Source organism: Tyto alba, unplaced genomic scaffold (genome assembly GCF_018691265.1).
Source record: "Tyto alba isolate M040663 unplaced genomic scaffold, T.alba_DEE_v4.0 Super-Scaffold_6, whole genome shotgun sequence".
NCBI classification, from domain to species: domain Eukaryota; kingdom Metazoa; phylum Chordata; class Aves; order Strigiformes; family Tytonidae; genus Tyto; species Tyto alba.
Window position 1 is genome coordinate 46,948,713 of NW_024881327.1, and position 22,692 is coordinate 46,971,404.

Genomic DNA, 22,692 nt, shown 5'->3' on the forward strand with positions numbered 1-22,692 from the left:
TTGTTTTATCCAAGGAGGAGGTAGCTCTGGTCATGCACAGTAACAAGACTTTGATCACCCACTTAAATATGATGAAAATGTAGTTGATTTCAGCAATCATTTTTTCATCAAATAGGAAATTAAAAACTTGATGTACCTTCAGAGTCGCTGTGTTGTTAATCCAATATTGTGGCAACACAATTAGAGCTGTCCCAATGCGGGGCTGGCACAGCAGGATCCGGATACATGTGGCACAAAGCATGGAGAGGAGGGTTAGATCTGACAGGACTGTGCAGCAAGGCAGGGAAAGCTGTAGTGCTCAGGAAACTGTGAACTAGTGTACAGTCCTGGAGGAACAGGCTGGAGTGAAAGCTGCGGTGATGGTAATTAGTGCTGATGTTTATAGTCAGAGAACCATCAGGATTAATATACTCATAGTTCTGCTCACCCTGTACACGGGTTAAATGTTTCTTCCTGCAACCTGTGGATTGAGATATAGCTCTAGAAATCTGTCCTGTATACTGAGGCATTGTCACTGACCATTTATGATTTATAACTTCAGTCAAACCTTATGAATATGTTTAATAATGCTTTAGAACCATTCAAGAGGACATTCCACCTGGTGTGTTGCACTGGATTTATTGGGATGGGAGTGGAACCATGGTGTGCCTGGGAAAAAGGATAGACATCTGAGAATCCCAATTCACATTGTTCTTGCTGCTGTTAGGTGTCTCTGTGGCTTAGGTTTTTACCCATTTGTTTGTGTCAGAAAGAGGTGGTTCAAAATACAAAATCTGGTTGCAAGCAGCAAGTTGGGAGCTGGTTTCAAAGCTGGACGTTTGGTCATGTCTGGACAGAAGGAGTGTGGATCCAAGGGATGAGAGCTGCTCTTGTCTTAGAATAGGAGCCCTCACAACACCATCATGAAAATAATATCTTTGTGTTCCTCGGGGATCAGATTAACTGGTCCCTCATTCCTCATTAAATTGAATTTGTACATTCCCTCAGTCTTTTTATTGTGTCTCTTCGGGACTGTATCAGCAGCTGCTTGGGTAAATGCCAAGTGAATGGGACTGTGCAGTCATTTTACATGGAGAAAAATCAAGCCAAGCAAAACCCTGTGATTGAAGCTCTGCTATGGATATTGATGGAGGGATATGAAGATGCCTAGGCTGGGTTTGCTCTGAGCATGCAAGATCTAAAATGCCAGCTCAGATGCTAGAGCAGATATAGCAGCAGGGACTAGCACAAGAAGAGATTGAGCTCTTGGGAGTTGGCCGCATTCCTCTCTGGCTCTGTCCATCTGGGTCTGGTTCCTGTAGTGGCCCCATTGCTGCTGAACCCAGTTTAGCTCCCACAGTAACATCAGCCTCAGGAATCCTAATGCAGAAAAGACTCCACGTAGACACAGCTGCTTCAAACACAATCCTCAGACTTTGCTTGGAGCAGGGGTAAAATGTTGGCAGTTGCAAACTCCTTTTCTAAACCCCTTGGCTTTAAGATGTTGCTGTTAGAGGATAGCTGTTTTCTCTCCCCTGCCCAAAGTACTACAGCACTGGGCTGCCCCCAGAGCAAGTCTCAACTCCCTCTCCTTGCTAGTTCGGCCGTTTTCCTCCTCCAGGGCTTGTCCAGACTTGGCGTGAAGGTGCTAACACACTAGTACTGACACATTTCCAAATGAAAGATGACATATTTTCAACTGAGCAGCTTTATCTTTTCCTCCTAACACCTGCTAAAAAGCAGCTCCTTCTCTCCACGCTGGGATTTGAAAACCTGCTCGTTCAAATATTTCAGCTGACATGTTTCAGAAATGCTCTTTTCACCGATGTCAGGATAGGCAGGATGTAGGGGGCCTGTTCCCTCCCTACCTGTGAACTTGGGGCTAATGACAAAGGCTGGTTGATTTGAATGGTGCAGGATTAGGTTCAAAATGAGTGAAAAGCCCTGTTTGCTTTCACTCAGCATCTGGGTTGGAGTGGGAGAGAAAAGCTTCACAGGCCAGGCTGTTAGCTGTAAACACCGACCTCCTACAATTTAACACCTCCTTTCAGCTGAGCTTCCAAATGAATACAATTTGTCTCAACATCTACTGTTCCTCTTACACTTCTTCCTTATGGTGTCTTCAGCTTTGACTCATTTCTCCTTGCCCATCTAAGTGTATCTAAACTTAATCAGAAAGATGATTAATTCTTCATTTTCAAAGGAACTGGCCTTAGGTACCTCTGGCAAGATGAACTGCCACCCAAGCCAGTTGGATTGAGCTCCTTCCTCCCCGTTCGTGAGTCAGGTCAGGTCAGGATTACCTGAGGTCTCATCCTGAAAATCTTCCAACCTCATCCACACGTGGAACTGCTTGTGTAAGTCAAGGAAGAACTGTGGGAGTGATGATTGCAGGGCTGGGCTCATGAAGGAATCATCGTTCAACTTTTTCTTCACCAGTTACACAGGAAAAAACCAGCAGAACGGCTCTGCTAATGAAAAGGGCAAGTTAAGGCTCAGTAATGATGTCCTGTCTGGGCCGAATCCTGCCTGCAGTGAGCTCACTCACAGTGCCTTGATCCTCGGATGCTCATGTTGAATGTACCGGGTCCCTTCTTGGGTATAAGGAACAACCTGATGTGAAGGAGACTGACAAAGTCCTGCCATTAATTAGTGAATGAAGAGAGAGATACTCACTGCTCCTCCCCATGCGTAAGGAGTGTAAGATATAAAGCTGGACCCTGGGGACTACAGCAAGATTTATTTCAGGGCAAAATCTGGTAGAACCTATCTGAACAACCCTTCCTGTGACAGCACCTCCCCAGCCTTGTGTAGTCTCCCAGATTGAGCAACACCACTTCTTGCCATCCCCTCTTTCACACCGTGCCTCAACCCGCATTCGCCAAGGTCTTGCTTTGCCAGTCTGGAGTTGAGTAGCACCTTGCGTTGGTGGGAGCTCTGCTGAACATGGTGGGGTAAGCTGGGAGGGGATCCCAGCCAACGAGAAGTCCATAGGGGTTTCCACAGGTCTTAGGGAAGGTGATGGAAAGATGCTTTGGATGGTGGGACCGGATGGGGTTAGCTGGCATGTTGTTTATCATTGCAAAAAAACCCCAAAACCTAGTGAACACAGCTTCCTTAAGGCCACCCCTAGGCTCTTATATTCATATGTTCAGTGGTGGCAAAAACCCCTTCACTGTGTATAATTTAGAAAGGTAATTTTACTTCCCAATACATTTCCTTGAAGTTACTAGTGTTCAGTATTATTATCAGGGAAAGGAACAAGGAAAAATACTCTCTTTACAACTGGAGTGAGAGCTAACTTGCATTAGCTGGGTTTGTTGGTCTAGGATGGATTTTTCTAAGGCCAAACATTGTCCCCTACAGCTATTGATGTAAGCAGATAACTCTGTTTGTGACAGCTTTCATAGCTTCAAAACTAGTTTTCATTTTTCATAGGAACAGGACAGAATTGTTTTAGAATGGTGTCCTAAAATGGAATTTCTTAACATTACTGGTTTGGTGTCAAAAAGCTCATTTTAAAGAAACCCACACCATACTGTGACGCCTCTCTTGGATAGAGATTCCTCAAACTTCCAGAAAATCTTCCCCAAATACATTGTCAAATCCATACGTCTTTGCAGGATGACTTTGCTTTGATGTGGTGACACATTTTGACAAAACGGAGATTTTCAGCGTGTTTCCCTTGCTGCCTTGAAGTTCCTCTGTACTCAACATTTGAAATCTCACTTCACAAACTTCTATTTTTAACAAACTTTTCCATGGCTCAGCAGTCCCAGTAAAGATCCTTGGGTACAATCCCTCGTTAGTTTCACTGATTCTCTCACTGAGAAACTGAACCTCTTCTCCTAAACATATCTGTAAGGCTGTAAATCCAGTACAATCATTAAAAATGGATTCATTTGCAGAATATATGCATTTTCCGAGCAGATAAATCTTAGGGGGCTGATTGTGCTCTAGTCAGTGGAGCTAAGTCAGTTTGCCCCAGTTGGCCCCTTTTTTAAATGAAGTGATGAAAATGGGTCACACAAATGGTAATTGCCTGATGATTTTCATTGCCCTGAGCTCACTGGTTGGTCACTGTGCTTTATGTTCAAAGTGTGGCATGGATGGGAATGGTTGGCTGTTTCTCAGATATATTCCTCTTCCATTTCTTGTATTTGGCTGGTTTGTTACAGATGCATCTTTGACTGTTCACACCTCATTTCAGATGCAGACGTAACTAGCAGTTTTTATTTGATGTGAAAAAGAGAAATAATCACGGCGCTTGGAAGCAAAAGGCACTGTTTGTTTTGTGATGCACACAGGGATTCCTGTTTTGCAGCTCTGATGTGCATATTTCATAGTGTTGTAGACAGCTCCTGTCAATTAACATGAATTATGGCTCCAGAAGCATTCGTTTACCATAAACCTGCAGTACATTAACTCCTGAGTTTCAAACCCTGCCAGTGGCAAATTCATTGCAATGCAAATAGAAATAATTTTGAGACTTGTGACTGGAAAGACATTTCTCTTGTGGGACTGCTGTTTCTGATGCTGCGAGGGAGCCGTCTTGGTATAGCTCATGACCCTGTTGGGGACACTTTCCATATTAGTTTCAGGCTGCAAGCTCTTGCTGGAGTGTGGGGCTTATTGCTTCCCGTTCTGTCCCCAAATAGAGAGGGAAAAGCTTTGCCCCTGGTGTGGCGATGGTGGCACAGGATGGTGAACCCTGCCTATCCATTCATATGGGGAACAGCTGAAGGACAAGGAAAACCTCTCCTAGCACAACCCAGGATTTCCTCCTAGGAGAACTCAAGATCCAATCCAATGACAACCCAAGAGCTCACCTAGGACAACCTCCTAGCTCACTCCTTCTTTCTATCTCTGCCCCAGGCTATGTGCTCTCATGGCCCCTGTGGAGGTCTGGGGCTTGCCAGCCCCCTCTCCAAGCTGTTCAGTCCTAGGCCAGCAGTGATCTTCCCTTTTATTTAAGAGGTAGGTTAGTCTTCTGCTGGTCAAGTGCATTGAATCGGCTCATGGAAGAATGATAGAGAGCAGAGTAAGGGTGTGTGGCTAGGAAAGGGGAGATGGGGTGTGGGGTTAATGTGATGCACCAGGGTTTCAAAGATCATGAGTTAAATTGGCTTCGTCTTCTGGCATTGCAACCTGGGAACTCAGGTTTCTTGAGAATTCTGTAGACCTCTTGGTAACATTTGATACCTGTCATGGGGAAAAAGACTTACAGGTGTAAATGAGTTAATCTTAGAGAGCAAAGGGAGATGATTGCCTGCAGGGGCTGTATCCATGCAGATAACCAACCATGTCTTGTCTTTTAACAGCAAGGAATGCAGGATTTACTTATTTTCATAGGCAGAAAGAGTTCATAAAGATTTGAAGAGGACTTTCTCTCCTTTTGTGTCTACAGATGGAGTGCTAGCCTGTAGCAGCATATCCTGTGTCTGTAGGTATTTGGGCAGTGTGCTCAGGTACTCCACTGTGGAGGATAGATAGATTTTGGGTGGGGGTCCTGAAGTGGTGCTCAGATGAGCTCCCTTCTTCACTCTGCTACAGGCTCTTTTAGAGTCTTTGGTCCTTTATCTAGTCTAGCCTGTGTTTCATTTAGCCATCTTTAAGATGAAGGCAAGAGAAAGCACTAACCCAGGTATACCTATGAAGTGTGCAGATTTTCTGCTGAGGGGATCTGTAAGAGCACCTAGGCTGGCAGATAAGGCACAGGTTGAAATGCTGGTTAGAATTCTCTCCTGACCGTGAAGGAAAGGTAACTTCTGCTTCATGGACTTTTCAGGGTGTTGCCCCAGGCTCTGCAACACCAGTTCTCTGGATTTTCTGAAGCCAGGGAAAATCTTTCTGAAACACTGACTTTCATGTCTGCTAGCATGGTAGAGGTTTCCTAGGCAGCTGGGTAGGAGTCAGTCAGCCAGAGTAGCCTTACCAGCTGCTCTGTTCCACCATGGCAAAGCAAACCAGAAAAACTGGCTAAGCTGCCAAGGGAAAGTGTTCCCAGGGACTGGGGAATCCTCTGGTGGGACAGAGTCAGTGCAGGACACTTCCCACTGCCAGCACATGGACTGGATTATAGCTGGGGAAAGTGCCAGTGGTGCCTGTATCTTGATGCATGATAGGTGAACTTATATAGATGTAGCTCAGGTGATGACAGCAGCCTTCAGAGACCTCTGATGCTGGCCTATGCATTGGCAGAGTTGGCTTTGCATAGTCTGTAGCTCACTGAATGAAGCCCAAATGGTTGTGATGCTTACAGGTTGGATCTCCAGTGCTGCTCTAATGCTGCTGTGTTGACAGACCCGTGCTGATCTCTGCCACATCTGAAGAATAGTTTCTTTGCTGCAATAATGCACTGTTGTGAACTTGTATGTCTCTACATGTCCTGTATGGGTTATGGGTGGTGGGGTGGTGGGGTATTTTTGACCTAAGAGACACTTTTCACTTGTCTCTGTGTGTGTAAGGCATAAGGAGCAACCTGAGGAAACTTCTTACAGGCACATCAAAGTTTGTTAGCTCCTTAAGACCAAGAAACTATTTCTGAGTATGTTGAATATTCAACTAGAGCATTTGCACCTCATCAGCGACCTGCTTGCACAGATAGAGTGCCTGTAACCACCCGAGTGAGAGTGTTTTCAAGTAAGAATGATTTTTAAGTGAAAAATGTGAGACAGCATTTGCGACTAAATCCTTCACAACGTCAACTTTGAGAAAACATGACCAGGGTGGAAGGAGCAGAGTTTGATAAAACTAGGGTGCCTCCAGGTCTGGGGAAGTGCACAGAGAGGAGGGCCATGCTTGTAAGTATGGCTGCAGCAAGTGCATGGACACAGACTAATCTGGAGTCCAAGAAGCCTTTCGTAGTGGGTATGCCTTGCTAGTTAGCTGGAAACCAACTTCCAAGAGCTCCCCAGACAGTCTAGAGCTCCCAACAATGCCCAATTTTTTATTTCAAACTTTTCTGGGAGCGTGCAGAGCTCCTGTTGCTGCCAGTGACTTGGTGCTCTAGGGCTTGTTCCTGTAAGCTGCCATGGTGTAGGTCTGCCCTTGCTATGAGAGGCTTCTACTGGGGTGGGTGTTGACCCATCCCATATATATAACGTCAGAAAGACTTTAATTTACTCAGTGACCACCAAAACTGGTTCCTTTGCTATGGCTTGTCTGTTGTGGGAGACTGCCTTGTGTTGGAAAGTATATTATCTGACATGCCTTAACTAGCATCATGTTAAATGCTGCTTTGCCCAGCTGTCCTTGCTGCTGCCAAAGGCAAAGTAATATTGAATATTGTGGTGGTGTTGATCTAATCATGTTAACGAATATATTTTCTAAGATGAACTTTTCCACTGTAGACATAATCTGTAGTTCCAGACAAGTAAAAAATACATAACTGATTCATCTCTAGTTGGTGTCTGTATTCATTATAGTTGTAATTACCAGCTGCCTTTACAGGGAATTTTGTTAGAGGGGACAGAATTCACCCATTTATTTCAAAGACCTTGTTAGTGGGAACGGTAGGGGAATTTAGAGAAAAACTTGCTGCTCCCTCAATTTCTCTTCCAACATCAGGGCAGGTGGGATGCAGGTATTAGGAAGGTGAAGGTCACTGTGGGTGTAAAGTGAGGAGCTGCGAAATGTGTGCTCAGCCTCTCATTCCTTGCTTTTGCTGGCCTAACCCTGTGCGATGCATATAATTTTAAGGGACTTGATAAATCTAGCTTGAGTCAGGAAAGTGGGTTTTGAAGATTGTTTCACCAAACTCTTTCCCTAACCAAGGCCAACATGGGCACAAGGGCCCCTACATGCATCTGCAGCCTGTATCTGCATGGCAGTTATCAGCTGCTCATCCCAGCTCACCACTGAAATTCCAACATTACCAGTCCAGTACCAGGGAAGCCAGAGAGACCCATGCATAGCCAGCCATTGAATCTTACAGAGGAATTAAGCAATTTATGAAGGTTATTAAAGTGGCAGAGACAGAGCTGGAACTGAGTTCAAACAGCTTGCTAACAGTTGTTCAGATTTAACTTTCTCCTGCAAGCCAAAATCAGCACATTGCTGCCTATGGGAACCACTTCTGAGAGTCACAGGGGAAAAGTGTGGCTGATAAGATGCATGGCTCTGTGGGTCACTTAATAGGGCTTCCCTGCATGCAGAGCTGTTTCAGGGCAGTCCTCATGATCGCAAAAAGCTTTCCACGAGACGGTCTGGAATTTGAGGGAGAAATGCCCTCGCTCAGCTTCTGGCAGCCACTCAGAGCATTTTAGGAGCTGAAGATGATGAAACAGTGAGTGAGGCAGTCCGGCAAGATCTGAGGTACCGACATCACTTATGCATGGATGTACTAATTGGTAGGAGACTGGAGGCAAATTTAAATAAAAACGCACTGCACAATTATGAGAGATTAGATCAAGCTGGATTAATTGAAACTGCAGGAGCAAAGGGAAGAAGCACACTGCTGCAGCTTGAACAGGTTTTACAGAAACTTTTTCCACCAAACCTCCCTGACATGGAGCATCCAACCAGAGGCAACTCATGAGTAACCAGCTGGCTTGAAGGTATCTCCTACAAATGACCCCTTTTGTTTAACACTCAGACCAGTTGGATAACTCTGTAAAAGGCTAAGTAAAGGGGTTTGCTGAGATGTAACTAGGAGGGTCTAGAGGCCAGAGTCGGGCCTTTTGGATGTTGGAGGGTCTATGCTATTTGGTCCTGTATTCATCCTGGCTTTCCATCTCAGCCCCTGTCAGGGCAGATGTATGGAGGGCAGGGGTTGGGTGTCATGCATTTGTGCACTGCCCAATGCCATGAGATCTCAGTCTTGTTATACTTAAACAAAATAGTGACACTAAAACCAAGAAGGGCAGGAAAAGTTTTCTGCCTGTGTCTGCTCAGAGACTGTTGTTTGCATCCCGATGAGAAAAACACATAGAAACTGCAAACTCAAAATGAAGGTCCAAAGAAGAGTTCTGGGTCATATGAGAGAAGAAGTTCTATCAAGGAATCCAGCACAACTGGCCACAAAATATTAATGTATTACTCACTTGCTTTCATATGGCTGAAGATCAAGTGTGAAGCACAGACGTGACTGAAATACGAGCTCTCACAGAGGTTTTAGTGGCCAGTCACCACCACACATCTAAAAGGTTGTTCTATTCCAGACAATACTAATGTTAGAGCAAAGGAAAAGGGGGGAAGTGCAGTCAGAATGGAACCATTAGCTAGTTTTGCAAAACTTACAGATATGTTCATGTCTGAAAACTGTCTTTTTTTTTAAAAAAAAAAAAAAGATATAATTTTACACTATCTTAAATGCAAGCAAAAAGCAGAGTTGGTAACTGTTATATTTGCTTAATTTCTTTGAAACCTCAGATGCTGGGGTTATGATATTAAATGATGGTTAGATTTTATAGTCGTGAAGAAAAGCTATAAACAGCCCTTGGAAAATACCCTCCAAATTCAGCAATAAGAAGTCAAAAAAAAAGAGCTCCAACTGGTGACTTAGACTGAAAAGTAATAAGAAAAGTCCTGCTTGTCTGGGTTGGAATTGTAGGGGTCCATTAGTATAAAAAACTGCCATAAACCCCATACCCTGCATTTGTCCAGCACATTGCTGAGTCTTCTTCCATTCCCACCAGAGCAGGACTTCTGCTCTTCCATGCAATTTCAGTCTTTGATGTCAGGTATGGATCACCACCAGGGAGCTAAGGAAAGAGAGTTGTCCTAGCTGTCTAGAAACCAGCCCCAAAGTCACAGCCCATTTCACAGAAGCCAAGGTGGAAGCACAGGTAAAAATCCATTCCCCGGTCTCTCGCTGAGCATGGTTTCACATGGAGGGAGTGTGGTTCCCAGGGTGATGTACAGCCACCCGATCAGTTAGTCCAGTAGTGACATGGGTAAATGACCATAAACATTTTTTGAAGCATATTATGGAGAAGGAATAGCAGGTATTTCACCTTTACTGACTCAGTTAGGCTTCTTTCCTTTTGCAAACGGGTTTCAGAAAGTACAGGAGTGTTAGTTTGCTCCTCTTCATCCTACAGTGAGATTAATTTATGAGGAAAGCACTTTCCCTCCCGTTAAATACTTTTTCTTAGCGTGTCAAGTGTGTACATTGCTGCTGGCAAAAAGCAACCAGACCTGTAGAAAGAGAAATTTCTGAAGAATGTGTGGGGTGTTTGGGTGGAGCACAAATGAGCAGATGTTCCCACAGAACAACAGGGTTTTATGGTGAACGAGCAAAGGTAAAGCCCTGGCTCCAGGGCAGCTGGATGCGTTAGCCCTACTCCAACATAAGAGTCACAGATGCAACAGGACTGCAGGAAAAACAGCTGCTGGGATGTGCCTGAACCCTTGAAATGCTGCATGTGAGGGTTTCCTGTTGAGGGAACTGGTTCGGACAGTTGTACATGGAATTACTGGGATAATCTGTGTCCAGTCTGTAGCCTCTCTTAAATGACAGTGTTTGGTCTTCTGAAGCAAACACTGAGTAATGTGAGGTTTAATGTCAGGCAGAAAAATGCCTGTAAAAAGAAAAGGCGAGAAATTTCAAACCTGAGCATTTGAAGATGAGCCAGCTAAATCCATATTAGTTGGCAATAGTAAAATGAGCCAACTAAATCCATGTTAGTTGGCAATAGTAAAATGCCATTTTTTTGGCTTGTAATTCTTATATTTTATAAGGGAGTGGTCAAAAAATATGAAATACCTCTGCCACCTCACCCAGGCAAGATTGACTGAAAGAAGCTAGTCCTCCACTGCATGACAGTGTGGTCTCTGTGCCCCGCTCCTAGGGACACTGCTGCAACGTCTTGCATATATGATCAGATAGTTAACGAACCTATTGCTTTAGTTTGTACCATATTGGGAGCTTGTGCTCTCAGCCCTTCTGAAAAGATGTGCCTTAGCTTCAGTGTCTGTAAACTGTGGTAAGCTGTAGAAACTGTGTAAGCTGTAGAAACTCATCTCTCAAGTCTGGCAGCTTTGACACCATCTTAAAAGATTACTCAGAGATCTGAAAAACCCCTCATGTGCCCCCACTTGTCACTGGGAGACATGCCACCATTTAGAGCATTGCTCTTGTTCTACTAAATTTGCAAAAGTCTTTCTTGCTTCAACACCTTTAAGATGTGAAAATAGAGAGATTGAGGATTAATGATTTATTTCTCTGTTGAAGTTCCTACTTTTTGTACATTAGATATCCCACCTGAAACCTGCTTCATTGGTGTCTGAACATCAAGGTACCTGAGACGAATGGCGTGGGTTATGCTCCCTGAGTGTTACCAAGTGCTTGGTGATATCTGGTTTCCTCTGTCTTGGTTGTACCTTGCTCATGCATGCATTCTGCACAGAAATCTGACAAATGTGTAGCCAGACTAAATTGAGATGTTTCGCTTCATCTGATATTTAATGCGAGCCATTGATTCCTTTGAGGCTGGAATTATGTATTAGGTTTCAGCCACTGTAATTAGCGGTTGTTTGAAATGATAGTTAAATCCATTTTCTGAGACAAACGAATCACTCAGACATTGGGGAAAGAAAAGTAAACAAAGGTCAGATCAGCGTTAGATTTGATCACTTGTAATTATATGCAAAATAAGCTGGACAGTTTGAAAGGCACAGGGACGTGGAAGATCTGTCCCTCTGTAACCACAGATTCTCATTTCTCAAAGTGAAAAAAGAGCTCTCATCATAAGCCATGGGACTGTGCTTGCTCTGGCTGTCTTGCACTGCTGAATCCTGAGAGATGATGTGGACTTTGAAAGGAGTATCTGCAGCACCATTTTCAGGTGTTCCTGCACTGGCTTGATATGTGTCAGCTAATGAGGAGCTTCCTAGATCAAAAGCCACAAAACAGCTAATTACTGAGTGAATAAGGAAAAATCAGGTACTGCAGTGGAGACAAAGCTTCTGTAGGAGATGCTCAATATGAAAAGCTGGTCCTGTGATGTGCTGTGTGCAGGGCTGCACAGGCAGTGAGGGACACTCAGCTCCCTGGTGCCCACCGGCAGAGCAGGCAGGAGCTAAAATCAGCGGTGACAGTTTTAGACTCTTATTTGGATTCCTGCATCCAGAATGTGGTTAGCTAAGTGACAGTCTTACTTTAGGTGTAATTATCTGCTGCTGAGACTGTGAAGTGAGCCCTGCACCAAGGCACAGATCACACAGACCTGGAGATCAAGGACAAAGTATGGGGCCATAAGGATGCTGAGGTCTCAAATTAAAGTGTTGCTTTATTTTTTTATTTTTTTCTCTTTGCAAGATGATCAGAGGTTGACTTGTCACTGAACAACCCCAACTATGGCATATTTCACAGATCTTGCCTGCTCCATGGAGTTAAAGCAATGTGCAAAACCACCATTGCCAACACCTAAATATTGGGAGGCAACATTACAGCTGAGCATTCAACCCTAACGCTGCATTACTTGACTGCTTCATTTCTCAACTTTAATGTTGCATAAACAACTGTTTTTCTGGCCTGTTCTACATGCTTACACACGCACAGAGGCCTTGCTTCTCCAGTCCCTCCCACACAAGCAAACCTCCCTTGGCTTTGCTGGAGATTTTGTCTAACAACTAAAATGATGGCCTTTTACACGGTTTCTTAAGACTGACTTAAGTGATAAGGGTGAATGTCTCCTTTCTGGAGAGCTGCCCACTCTCCTTGGGCTCATACTGCTCTTACTTACCTCCCTGTTAATAAAATCTATGTGATACACTGACCTGGGCAAGGCAAATCTGAGTTAGTACCACCTACATGAGGATTGTGGTGCATTCAGAAAAATTAACTAGCTTTTGGTCAGCCAACCAAAATTATTTTGGATTCTGTAAACTCAGAACCACCCCTTTTGCCAATAATTTCTTGCCCTTTCTCTACCTTGTAAAAATTTCTTAAATTCTATATTTAAGTACAAGGCTGATGGAAAAGTCATGACTTTCTGTGCCAACATAGCGTTGTAATGTTGTAATGAATACAGCACTTACCTTTCTGTTTTCTGAATATCCTTTAACAGCTTTGCTTTTGCAAACCTAATTCCTGAAAATGTCATTAAAATCACTCTCAAAGAGTGAAAGGTGATAGTGGGGCTTTGAGTGAAATGGACTTGGTATCCAAAGGCTCACACTGACTGAAGGTTCTTAACTCCTGTTTAGTTTTTAAAAGGAGTAAAAAATGTTATCCTTACAAATAAATAATAATTTGGAATTAAAATAAAAAATGGTGCAGGTATCTGCTATGGTCTGAGACCCCTTCAATGAAAAATTTCATTACAAGCTATTTAGAGGGGATGTAGGAAGAGGTGGAAGAGGTGTATCCAAAATGTTTCATCCCGTCTAAGACTTCCTCCAGTTCCAGACAGAATTACAATCTTAGTAGTAAAAGTCAATAAAGCTGGTAAGCAATATTAAAAGTATCCATTTTCTCAGAATATTTACCTTACAGCAAAACAGTTTATATGCTGAAATTGTAACTAGCAAACATATAGATATAACTATGTGTTAATAACTATGTGTTTGTTAACTAGCAGAAAAAAACACTGTTGCAGAGCTAAGGGGAGTGATGCCCACCTGGCACAGCTCCAGGTACACTGGCCTACCCTCCCCATAGACACTACTCTGAGCAGAAACACCACTTTTTTTTTTGCTATTATTGGGCTGGAGGAGGTCAGAGCTTAGTCAGCTCCACTCACCCACCATAAACATCTTTGCTCAGCCTGTACAAGGAGAGCTGAAAGCTCCTTTGCCTTCCTCACTTGCAGCCTGGGACCTGCACCCCTGCCTGGATCTTGGAGTTTGTTTAGCGTCAGTCTCATGATGTGTGTTGCATTTATCTGCATGGTTTTTCATGTAATAGTCACCGCTCTGCTCAAGAGCCAAGTATGATGGATCCAGACCTTGGTGGTTGCCTTCACAGATGAAAGTCCCTGGTCATCATGTGGAAGGTGATAATACTTGCAAAGGCATTATCTAATTTTCAGGGGTTTCTGTAATTTCTCCTGTTGGGGTATGAATATTTCCTTGGGTAGTTTGTGAAGGGCTACTAGGCAGATGATTTTTATTATTTGGGTGTTTATATACCTCAGGCTGAGGTGATGAGGGTTATTCTGAGGAATGGCTTTTTTTGAACAGGGAGACTGCAGGGTGCCATTAAGATGGTCCAATTCTAGATTTTCCTGGTGTTCTACAGGATTTTGACCATAAATGCCTTTGGGAGGTATTTGCAGGAGTTTTTCATGTGCAAGCCACAAACCTCCAACAGAAGCATTAGGTAGGAATGTATATACTGCTGAGGGCATTTCCACAAATGCATTTTACAATGCCTAGATCTATCAGTCCTAAAACTTACCTCCTTCATCTCTTACATAGGTTAGAGCTGGCTGCATAGTTTCTGTCCAAGGAAAAATAATCACCAGAAATCCAATGTACTTGTATAACAAGAGCTCTGAGATAACATTCAGACTGCCATGACTTTGAAATTCTCACGTGCAGGCTGTAAATGAGTGCCTCTTTCTGACAGCAGCACATTCCCAGTGTGTGAACTCATAAGTACCCGGAAAGGTATTGCATCTTTGTTAGGAAACCATCTGGCAGCTTGGTCCTTTCCCTCTTCTTATAAAGATGACTCAGCTTTTGCCATCCACATGCTCATCTCTGCTCTTCTCTCTTGGTTTCCATAGCACACCAGCCAAACATCTTGGTGCCTTCCTGCTGATGTTTTCAGCAGTGCCTATTCAGCAGTTCCTAAGGGCTCAAGGTCCATAGTCATGTAGTTGTCGTTCTGCTGTAGTTCCCTTGACTGGACCAGGTGGTGTGTAGTGGAGGCCGGACTGGTGTCTGCTAAGACAAGACAAACTCTTCACTGACATCAAATGGGAGAAGACATCTCTAGGAGACTGTATTAGGCAAAAACTTAAGACTGACAGAGAACTAAGAGTCCTCTGAAGCTTCTGGCCAAACTGAATCTATTAGACATGTTCAAGAGCTGATCCTGCCCAGCTGCCCAGCCCTCATGGTGGTGCACAGTGAAGGTGCGGTGGGCATCATGAATGTAATGTCAGTGCTTGAGTGCATGTTCCTCCCATGTGGAAGATGTGTATGTGTCAGTCCAGGACAGGAAGATGACCCTGTAATGGGGGGTGTGAAATGAGTTCCTATCAGTGCTCATTGAGTTTATTCCCCCAGAAAGGCCTCAAGCTCCATCACCTGTGAGTCTGACATCTTCTGCAGGACAGAAATAGCTGAGGGAGCTAAATGCTGCAGGGAGGCACAAGAGAATGAAAACAGATCTCTCTCTCCTTCAATAGCAAGACATTACTTGCCAGTACTACCAAAGCAGGTTTAATTCCACGGTCTGCTTGAAAACAACTTCTGCAAAGTCTAGCTGATTTTTACTGTGGGGGGAAATTGTATTTGTCTGTCTCTTCCATATTACCGGTGTGGAAGTGGAAAAATTGACATTGACTGGCTAGAACCAATAAATGGGTTTTCTGCCTTGCTGAGCAGACTAGATAAGTGTCTGATGGAAGATCAGCACAAAGAACCATATCCTGAACAAGTTATTTGCTATATTGGGAAAAAAAGATACCTGTGGTGCTACCCAGGAAAGGCATTAAATGATTTTTCTTGGATTGGGTTCAGATTTTTTTTTGTAGGATGAGACCTATCTCAGAGAGCAACCATGATGTCCCCTGGGAAAGTGGCAAGCTGCTGGCTGGGTCCTGATTGTCCAGGCAGCCGTTTTGGGTGTGTGTGAGCATGTCAGGATAGCACTTCTCCCCAGAGCTTCATGCTATGTCTGTGCAGGCTGTGATCACTTCATATTTGCAAAGTTACTCTCCAAAACGGATAGTTCCTTGAGGCAGTTTCAGTGAGGGCTTGTAGGAATTTGCGGTTTTTGCCCAGTCCTACCACCCTGGCAGAGTCTTCAGGGAATGTGCTGTTTTATGTTGCCTTTTTCAGCCTTGATTTTATGCCATCAATACTTCAAATTGTGCTCCTCTCCTAGCAAAAGGTCTTGTCAGTAATAGTCAAAAGGTAGCAAGCCTCACCACCCCTGCTTGCAACCTGATCTTTAATACAGTCTCTAGCATCTGGAAGTCTCTGATTACCCTAATATCCATGTTGACTTTGGCTCAGAGTAGACTGAACCCAAACCCAGTGCCTACCTTTGATGTAAGGCAGTGGCACCACCTTCCATCCCTGTCCTAGTCTCCATGCCCTGAGAGCATACAGAGGGTGTTGAGGCAGACCCAAAGGCAAGCGTGCGTGGCATTTAGCTAAATGTCAGTAATAAAGACAGACAGTGTGTGTTATCACTGGAGAGGCTGTGCGTTGATTATCCATGGCATTATCTTCTTCTGTCCAGCATTGGTTTTATTGTGTGCTGCCTGATTTTCTGGCCGAATGCGTAGGGAGTGCACCCCAGTGCCATAGAATTGTGGAGGGACCATTAGGTACTGTTAGGTTTGGCTGGTGCCAAACTTCTTGCTTTCATGGCTTGAGTTTGGTACTCAATACCTATTTGAATGTAGCTCTTGCTTGGAAGATGCACCCTACTGTGCCCCTTCTCCTTGCTCTCCCCTCCCAACTGAGGTCCTTCCTCCTTGGTGGAAAAGTCAGTTTTGTCTGAACTGGTGAGGAACCTGGAGCAACTCATGGTTGGTGAGTGATGCATGAAGACTTTGACCTTTAGCAAAGTCACTCCTGGGCCAATCCCACCTGCACATTTGGTAAGATACCTTTCTTCTGCTTGCATACTTTCCTTTCCTACCCCCCACTCCTGCATGCTGCCAGACCCCCTCCAAAGGGGCCTGGGACAGGTACAGTGGTTATGGTCTGGACTTTGGTGGGCACCAACCAGGAGACCTGATGACACAGTGATATGTGTGGGCAGAAATGTCCCCACAGAGCTCAGAGCTGATGGTATCACTGTGTGCTAGGACATTCATTTCTTTCCTGGTTTTAGACAATAATCTTGTTGGGGCAGGACACAATGCTGCTTCTGCGTGACATGTTGCCTACACCCGAGATGCTGTTTGTGAAAAACACCATGATGGTGATGAAACAGAGAAACTAAATCAGAGGCATGAGAAAATGAAACTATGCTTAGAGCTAGCGTGGCTGAGAAGGTGGAGGAAGAAAAGGGTACAGGCAAGAGTAACAAATCCCTTCCCTGTCTCTTGGTGAGCCAATGGTTCTGGGCTGTGAAGCCCTAGAAAGCACTTCATGTTCTAGCATCTTCACTGGCCATTCTCTTGTGTCCCTCCATTGCTAGTAGCTTTAGCTACTCAACTGGTGTTGAGCAGATCCGTCATTCACCATTTATATTCCTTTTTCATGTCAACACAACCCATATCTCCATATTCCCTTTCTGGAGGTTATGTAGCCTCTGGGAGGGATGAACGGGCTTGACAAGCCCACCAGCAGGAGACACTTCTTTCAAGAGTTTTAAATGGCACTGGCCACCAGGAAATTTTGCTATTTTAGTTCTAGTTGCCATCACTTACTAACACCTGCAGGCCTTCAGCCTTCCCTTCCTTTTGCCAAATACTCCCTGTTTCACCATGGAGTCATGGCCAATGGGAGCACATAAATTAAAATCACTATTTTAGTAATTTGTTTGAATGTTGCTATGAAACAGGTCATGGGGTCCAGTGCAAGGCCCTATTTGTGTAGTCACCCACAGAGGGAAAGAAGACATTTGTTCTGCTTTGTAAAATACCTCTTTCATGTTGAAAGGGCATAAAGTTTGGGTGGAAGGCTGCAGCCACCGAAGGGGAGGAATGAGGTGCAGTGGGACATTTGCTCAGTGATGCAGCCCAGCTGAGAAACTTTGCAAATGTTCTTTGAGATTGTTTTGCATGTTGCTCAATGCACATCACACGCTGCAGCCAAACATTCATCCTCGGCTAAGAACTGGCTGCATTGTAGGGCAATTAAAGTAAAATATTACCCCTCCTCCCTAACCCACAAGCAAACACTGCTGTGGGAGAAGGTCAGCAAGGGAAGAATGACATCATGAAACCCAAGAGGAAAGCAAACATCACACCGGCTCCATGAGTGGGTCAGCCACTGTGCCAGGCCAGAGACTTGAGTCTTTGAGACTTTGACTTCTGTGGTCTCTATGTGCTTGGAGGACTTGTTTTTGGGCAGCTATAAAGCATGGGTATGCTACACACCACAGCTAACTGCCAAATGATCCATCCCTCTACTGCTTTTCAAGTCCTGGTGGCAAATGGTGCACAGCATCCTCACCACCCTGCTATGATGAAGCCATTTGAGTGGGAGCCAGCAAAGGGCTGTTTAGCTGTGCTTCCACTGCAGCCCTGGTTGGCCGGGGATCATTGCTCAGCCCACGCCACTCCTGCTGGGGCAGGGTGCGGGGCTGGCTAGCAAAGTGTCTCCTCAAAGCATGGAAACAACCTATTCCAGGTAGCAAGACTTTGCCTTCCACATCCTAGAATGATTTTTTTTTTATTTTTTTCCTCACAATGGCAAGGAAATGACCTAAAAAACATGTTAGTTGGGTGTTTTTGTTGTTGTATTTTTTTTTTTGTGTGTGTGTTTTTTGTTTTTGCTTTTGTTTTTTTTTTAATTCTACTAGGATGTAACCATGGTGGTGGCAGTCCCAACGCCGCAGATGGAACCTGCTCAGATGCATGCACTCCCATGCCCGGCTCCTTAAAACTACAGATGCCTGCTCCTGTAAGCAGGCTATAGGTAGGTAGATAAACTTGCATGCAAAAATCAAGGTGTCTGGGATGAAGTTCAACAGGATCACTTGTAGGAATCCATTAATATTATATGGAAGTGCTGGTAGGATTGGCTTTTTCTCAAGCTGAAATATCTTCCTGCATTGCCTGCTACCAGCAAAGCAAGGATTTACTGAGTCCCCTTGCTCAACCCCTGCAAGGCCAAAACCAAACCTGGGCTCCCCTTGCTCCTTGGGAGCTGGGCAGAATGAAGTCCCTTGCTCCTGTCCCACCTGGCACTTCCAGGCTGCCTGTGCTGGATTCCTCCATCTTCCCCATCTCCTCGTGGTGGGCTCCTCCAGCGGCCCTTGCACCTCCACCAGCTGAACCCAACACCATGAGCACCACCACGGCCACACTGGAAGACGTCCTGGTCTGGATGAAATCTGCAACAGAGGTTTAATGAGCAATTCCTGCCCTTGTGCTACTGCTATATGCTTAATCCTGTACGAGAGCGAGGGTTAAATACCTCTATACCTGCATGCACACAGTGGCTTGTGTGGATATAAATATACCCACTAACAAAGAAACAATACTGCCTTTAAAACAAAATTGTTATAAATTTATTATGAATATAAAACCTGTGCTGACCAGGACTTGCAAAGCAGCACTGTAAAAAATAAATCCTCCTGACACTACAAATCCCAGAGCCTAGAAGACTTGGTTTTGCAAAGGACCCTCACAAGTGGGAATAAACCCCCAAATTTAACAACTTGTTTATTTTTTTGGGGGGGGGGGGGGGGGGGGTAAAAGTAAGTTTGCCATGTTAACAAAAGCAGAATAGTTTTATTTAGTGTTCATCTCACACCTTCGACAGCTGCAGCTGTCAGGCACAGAAATACAGTATTAAAATAAACTGAACAGAGTTGCTCATTGAAAAAATCACGCTATGCAAACCTGTGGATTGTAACATCAACAGTATAAAATGTAACAAAATTGGAATTTTTAATTTTTTTAAGCTTTTAAAGATAATAGTCCAGGCTATAAAACTATATAAGCATTGAATAAGAAATGTTAAAGTCAACAAGTCTACAACAGATACATCTTGTAAAAACTCAATAAATTATATATATATTTATAATATCTAGTAACATTTGAAATCATGCACAGTTTTGTACATTTTCTTTTTTCAGTACAGGAAACCTCAATGCTTCGAGTACTTGGAATGTACACAATTAGCAGACATTTGTAAGAAAATACCAAAAAATTCTTTTTATTCCAAGAAAACAAAACAAAAAACTATAGAAATCTACCTTCTCAAACTTCCACTGAAGTAACCTCAAACTATAAATTATTTATTTTAGGATAAGGATTTTGTGGCTCTAAGAAGAAAAAAAAAATCTTAAAATGAGATGCTGTCATCCTGTTATTCTGAAACATTGATATGTAATATGCACCAGAGAAAAATGGAAAGAAAGAATTTAGGACGCAATTTGCCTTGCCTCTTTGTGGTAGCAGTTAAAAGTCTTCTGGACAAAAAAAAAAAAAACATCCACAAAAACCCCCCAGCCCAAATCTCCCCCCTTGTCAGCTTGAGCCATGCTAAAATTTCTTAGTTCACTCCTGTGCTTTTAAATAGTTATCTGACATCGAGGAACAAAATAGCACAGCATTTTAAACTCAGAAAATCAGGCATCACTGGCATTTTCCAACGTGTTAGATGCAAAAGAAATAGGCAGTCGTTGCACCTCTCCTGCAAACAGTGTCACTCTTCTTGCTATTTTGCTCACATGGCATTTCTGAAGCCTAAAATACAACGGTACTGGCAAAGGGGGGGAAAAAAATATTACCCCGCATCATCCAAAGTCAACATTTCGCTTTGCTGCATACTTGTTATTAAATCGACCACAACGAATACCTTCATTTGAAAATAGAAAAATAAACACCCACACCCCCTTAATGCACAGTGGTTAAACTGATGGAAGAATTCTTAGCCCTGTTTTTCTGAAATACGTAAAACTCATCTCTCTGCTGCTATTTGTTTGGTTTTAACCACTGCTGATGTATTGAAAAATAAACCTACTTTTGCTGACTGCAATCCAGGATAAACTAATATTTTTTTAATGAATACATATATATATATATATTTATAACATTAAATGTAATTTGTTAAAGGACTGTACATCTATACATTCTTTCAATATTTCCCATAAACACAAAAGAAAAACTTGATTAATAAAATTTTTCTCCATTTTTAATAAGTTAAAAAAACCCCACCCTTAAGCTTGGTGAACTTTAAAGTTTACAGTAATGCTACACTATTTAAATTGATGAACAGATATGTTAATGTCTATAAATAACTTTACAAATATACATGTTAAGGTACAATTTTTAAAACAAAACTGTGAAGATATAAAACAAACAAACAAAAAACTCTTTGCTTTTGCCCAGATCAGTATATCCTAGATTGCAATGCTCGTATTTTGAGACTCTCTCTCAGTACTGCTTTATGTTGCATTAGTATTATACATTCTTTTTTTTTTTTAATATATTTATTTATATATATACAGGATATATTTATAGATATATACACAGATTCTCTGGAATAAACCTTTTTGATATAAGTTAAAGGCTCTTGCCTACAGGTACCCGTAACTTCTTTCTCCGAGTCACTGCACGTAGATGGAGCCAAACTGCTGGCGTCGAGGGGCGGATGGAGGAGCTGCTCCCCTCCCGCTCACCCTCGGTAAGAAAAATTATGCAAACCCCGAAAAGCGAGATTTTTTTTTTTTTTAATTTTTTTTTTTTTCCTTCCCCAAAACGGCTGTTCCCAAAGGTCAGGATGTGGCTTGAGATGCTGCACGGGCACCCGGGAGCCAGGTCCCCCGCCGCTCTCTGGGGTGGGTGATGCTCTCCTCCACGGGGACCCCTGTGGCCGCCGCCGGGTCTCTGCCCATCCCTGGGGTCTGCTCCCGCCTCGGCACGGCCCCATCGCCTTCAGCCCAGCGCAAGGGCTGGTGGCTGCCGAGCCCGGCCAAAGCGCCGCCATTTCAGATGACTTGACTGTCTCTTTTTACTAATTTTTTTTTTTTTTTTCCTTTCTCCATGACGATTTGCATTTTACTTAATTTTTTTTTTTCTCCTTCCAAAAAAGATTCCTTCTATGTAGCTGGGTAGTACGATCATGAAGCTATAAAAACGACGACAACAAAAATATAGATATTTTTATAAATATATGAATCCCTGCAGGCAACGTGGCTTTTCAGCTCCACCAAAAAGGTTCATGTACAGATTGCATAAGCAAAGAATTTCTACATTCTTTACACTTTTTTTTGTTTGTGTTTTGTTTTGTTTTTTGTTTTTTTTTTTAAAGTAAGATTTTTTTCTTCCTCTTCTTCGTATTGCAGGCACAGAACGGCTACTCTGGCACTCAAAACACAAGCGTGGAGGCTGAGAGGTCAGCGCCTCTCAGGTTCAACATTCTGCTTAGTAAAAAACACACCCCAAAAAATGAAAAATAAACAAAAAAAAAATCATATATGATAGATCATCTTGGCAAGAGATTAGTTCCTTCAGGCCAGACAGTGCTTCTTGACTTTTTATACAGCAAACGGGAAAAAAAAACAACAAAAAAAAACAACAAAAAAAAATATTTTTTTTTTTTACCCTGAACAGCTTGACAACAACACAAATCCCCGGGCACCACCACGCAGTTCCACTGGAAGATCCTTCACCACGGTTTCATCCTCGGCGCCCCACATTCACACCTCCATGGGCATGCTGCCCACCCATCCATCTGTCCGTCCGTCCGTCCGTCCGTCTGCCCGCCCTGGGGGTGTCCTCACGTCCGGATGACACCGTTGCAGGGGGGGTGCTTGGGCAGGCAGGGCTCGTCGGGCAGCAGGTCATGTGCAAAGACCGAGTCGTCCCCTGAGGAGCACGTGCTGTGGGTGTCCTGGCCGGCCGGCGAGTACTGCTCGAAGGGCACCGAGAGGTCCAGGTACTCCTGCCAGGGTGACAGACC

At 43.6% G+C, this 22,692-nt stretch overlaps 1 protein-coding gene and 1 long non-coding RNA gene across 7 annotated transcripts in view; one reads left to right on the forward strand and one right to left on the reverse strand.

The window, feature by feature from the left end:
- Positions 1-19,469, forward strand: part of LOC122154881 — a 30,460-nt gene extending 10,991 nt beyond the window's left edge. Inside the window, exon 2 of the long non-coding RNA XR_006167016.1 lies at positions 18,581-19,469. This is a non-coding gene — a long non-coding RNA (uncharacterized LOC122154881). The remainder of the gene's footprint in view (positions 1-18,580) is intronic.
- Positions 19,470-19,494: 25 nt separating this feature from the next.
- The window catches only part of FGFR3 (fibroblast growth factor receptor 3), a 58,070-nt gene continuing 54,872 nt past the window's right edge, over positions 19,495-22,692 (reverse strand). For all 6 annotated transcript variants that reach the window (XM_042807889.1, XM_042807888.1, XM_042807892.1 and 3 more), the window contains exon 18: positions 19,495-22,674. In XM_042807889.1, the coding sequence (XP_042663823.1) occupies positions 22,510-22,674 (165 nt within the window). In that variant the 3' untranslated portion in view covers positions 19,495-22,509. The remainder of the gene's footprint in view (positions 22,675-22,692) is intronic.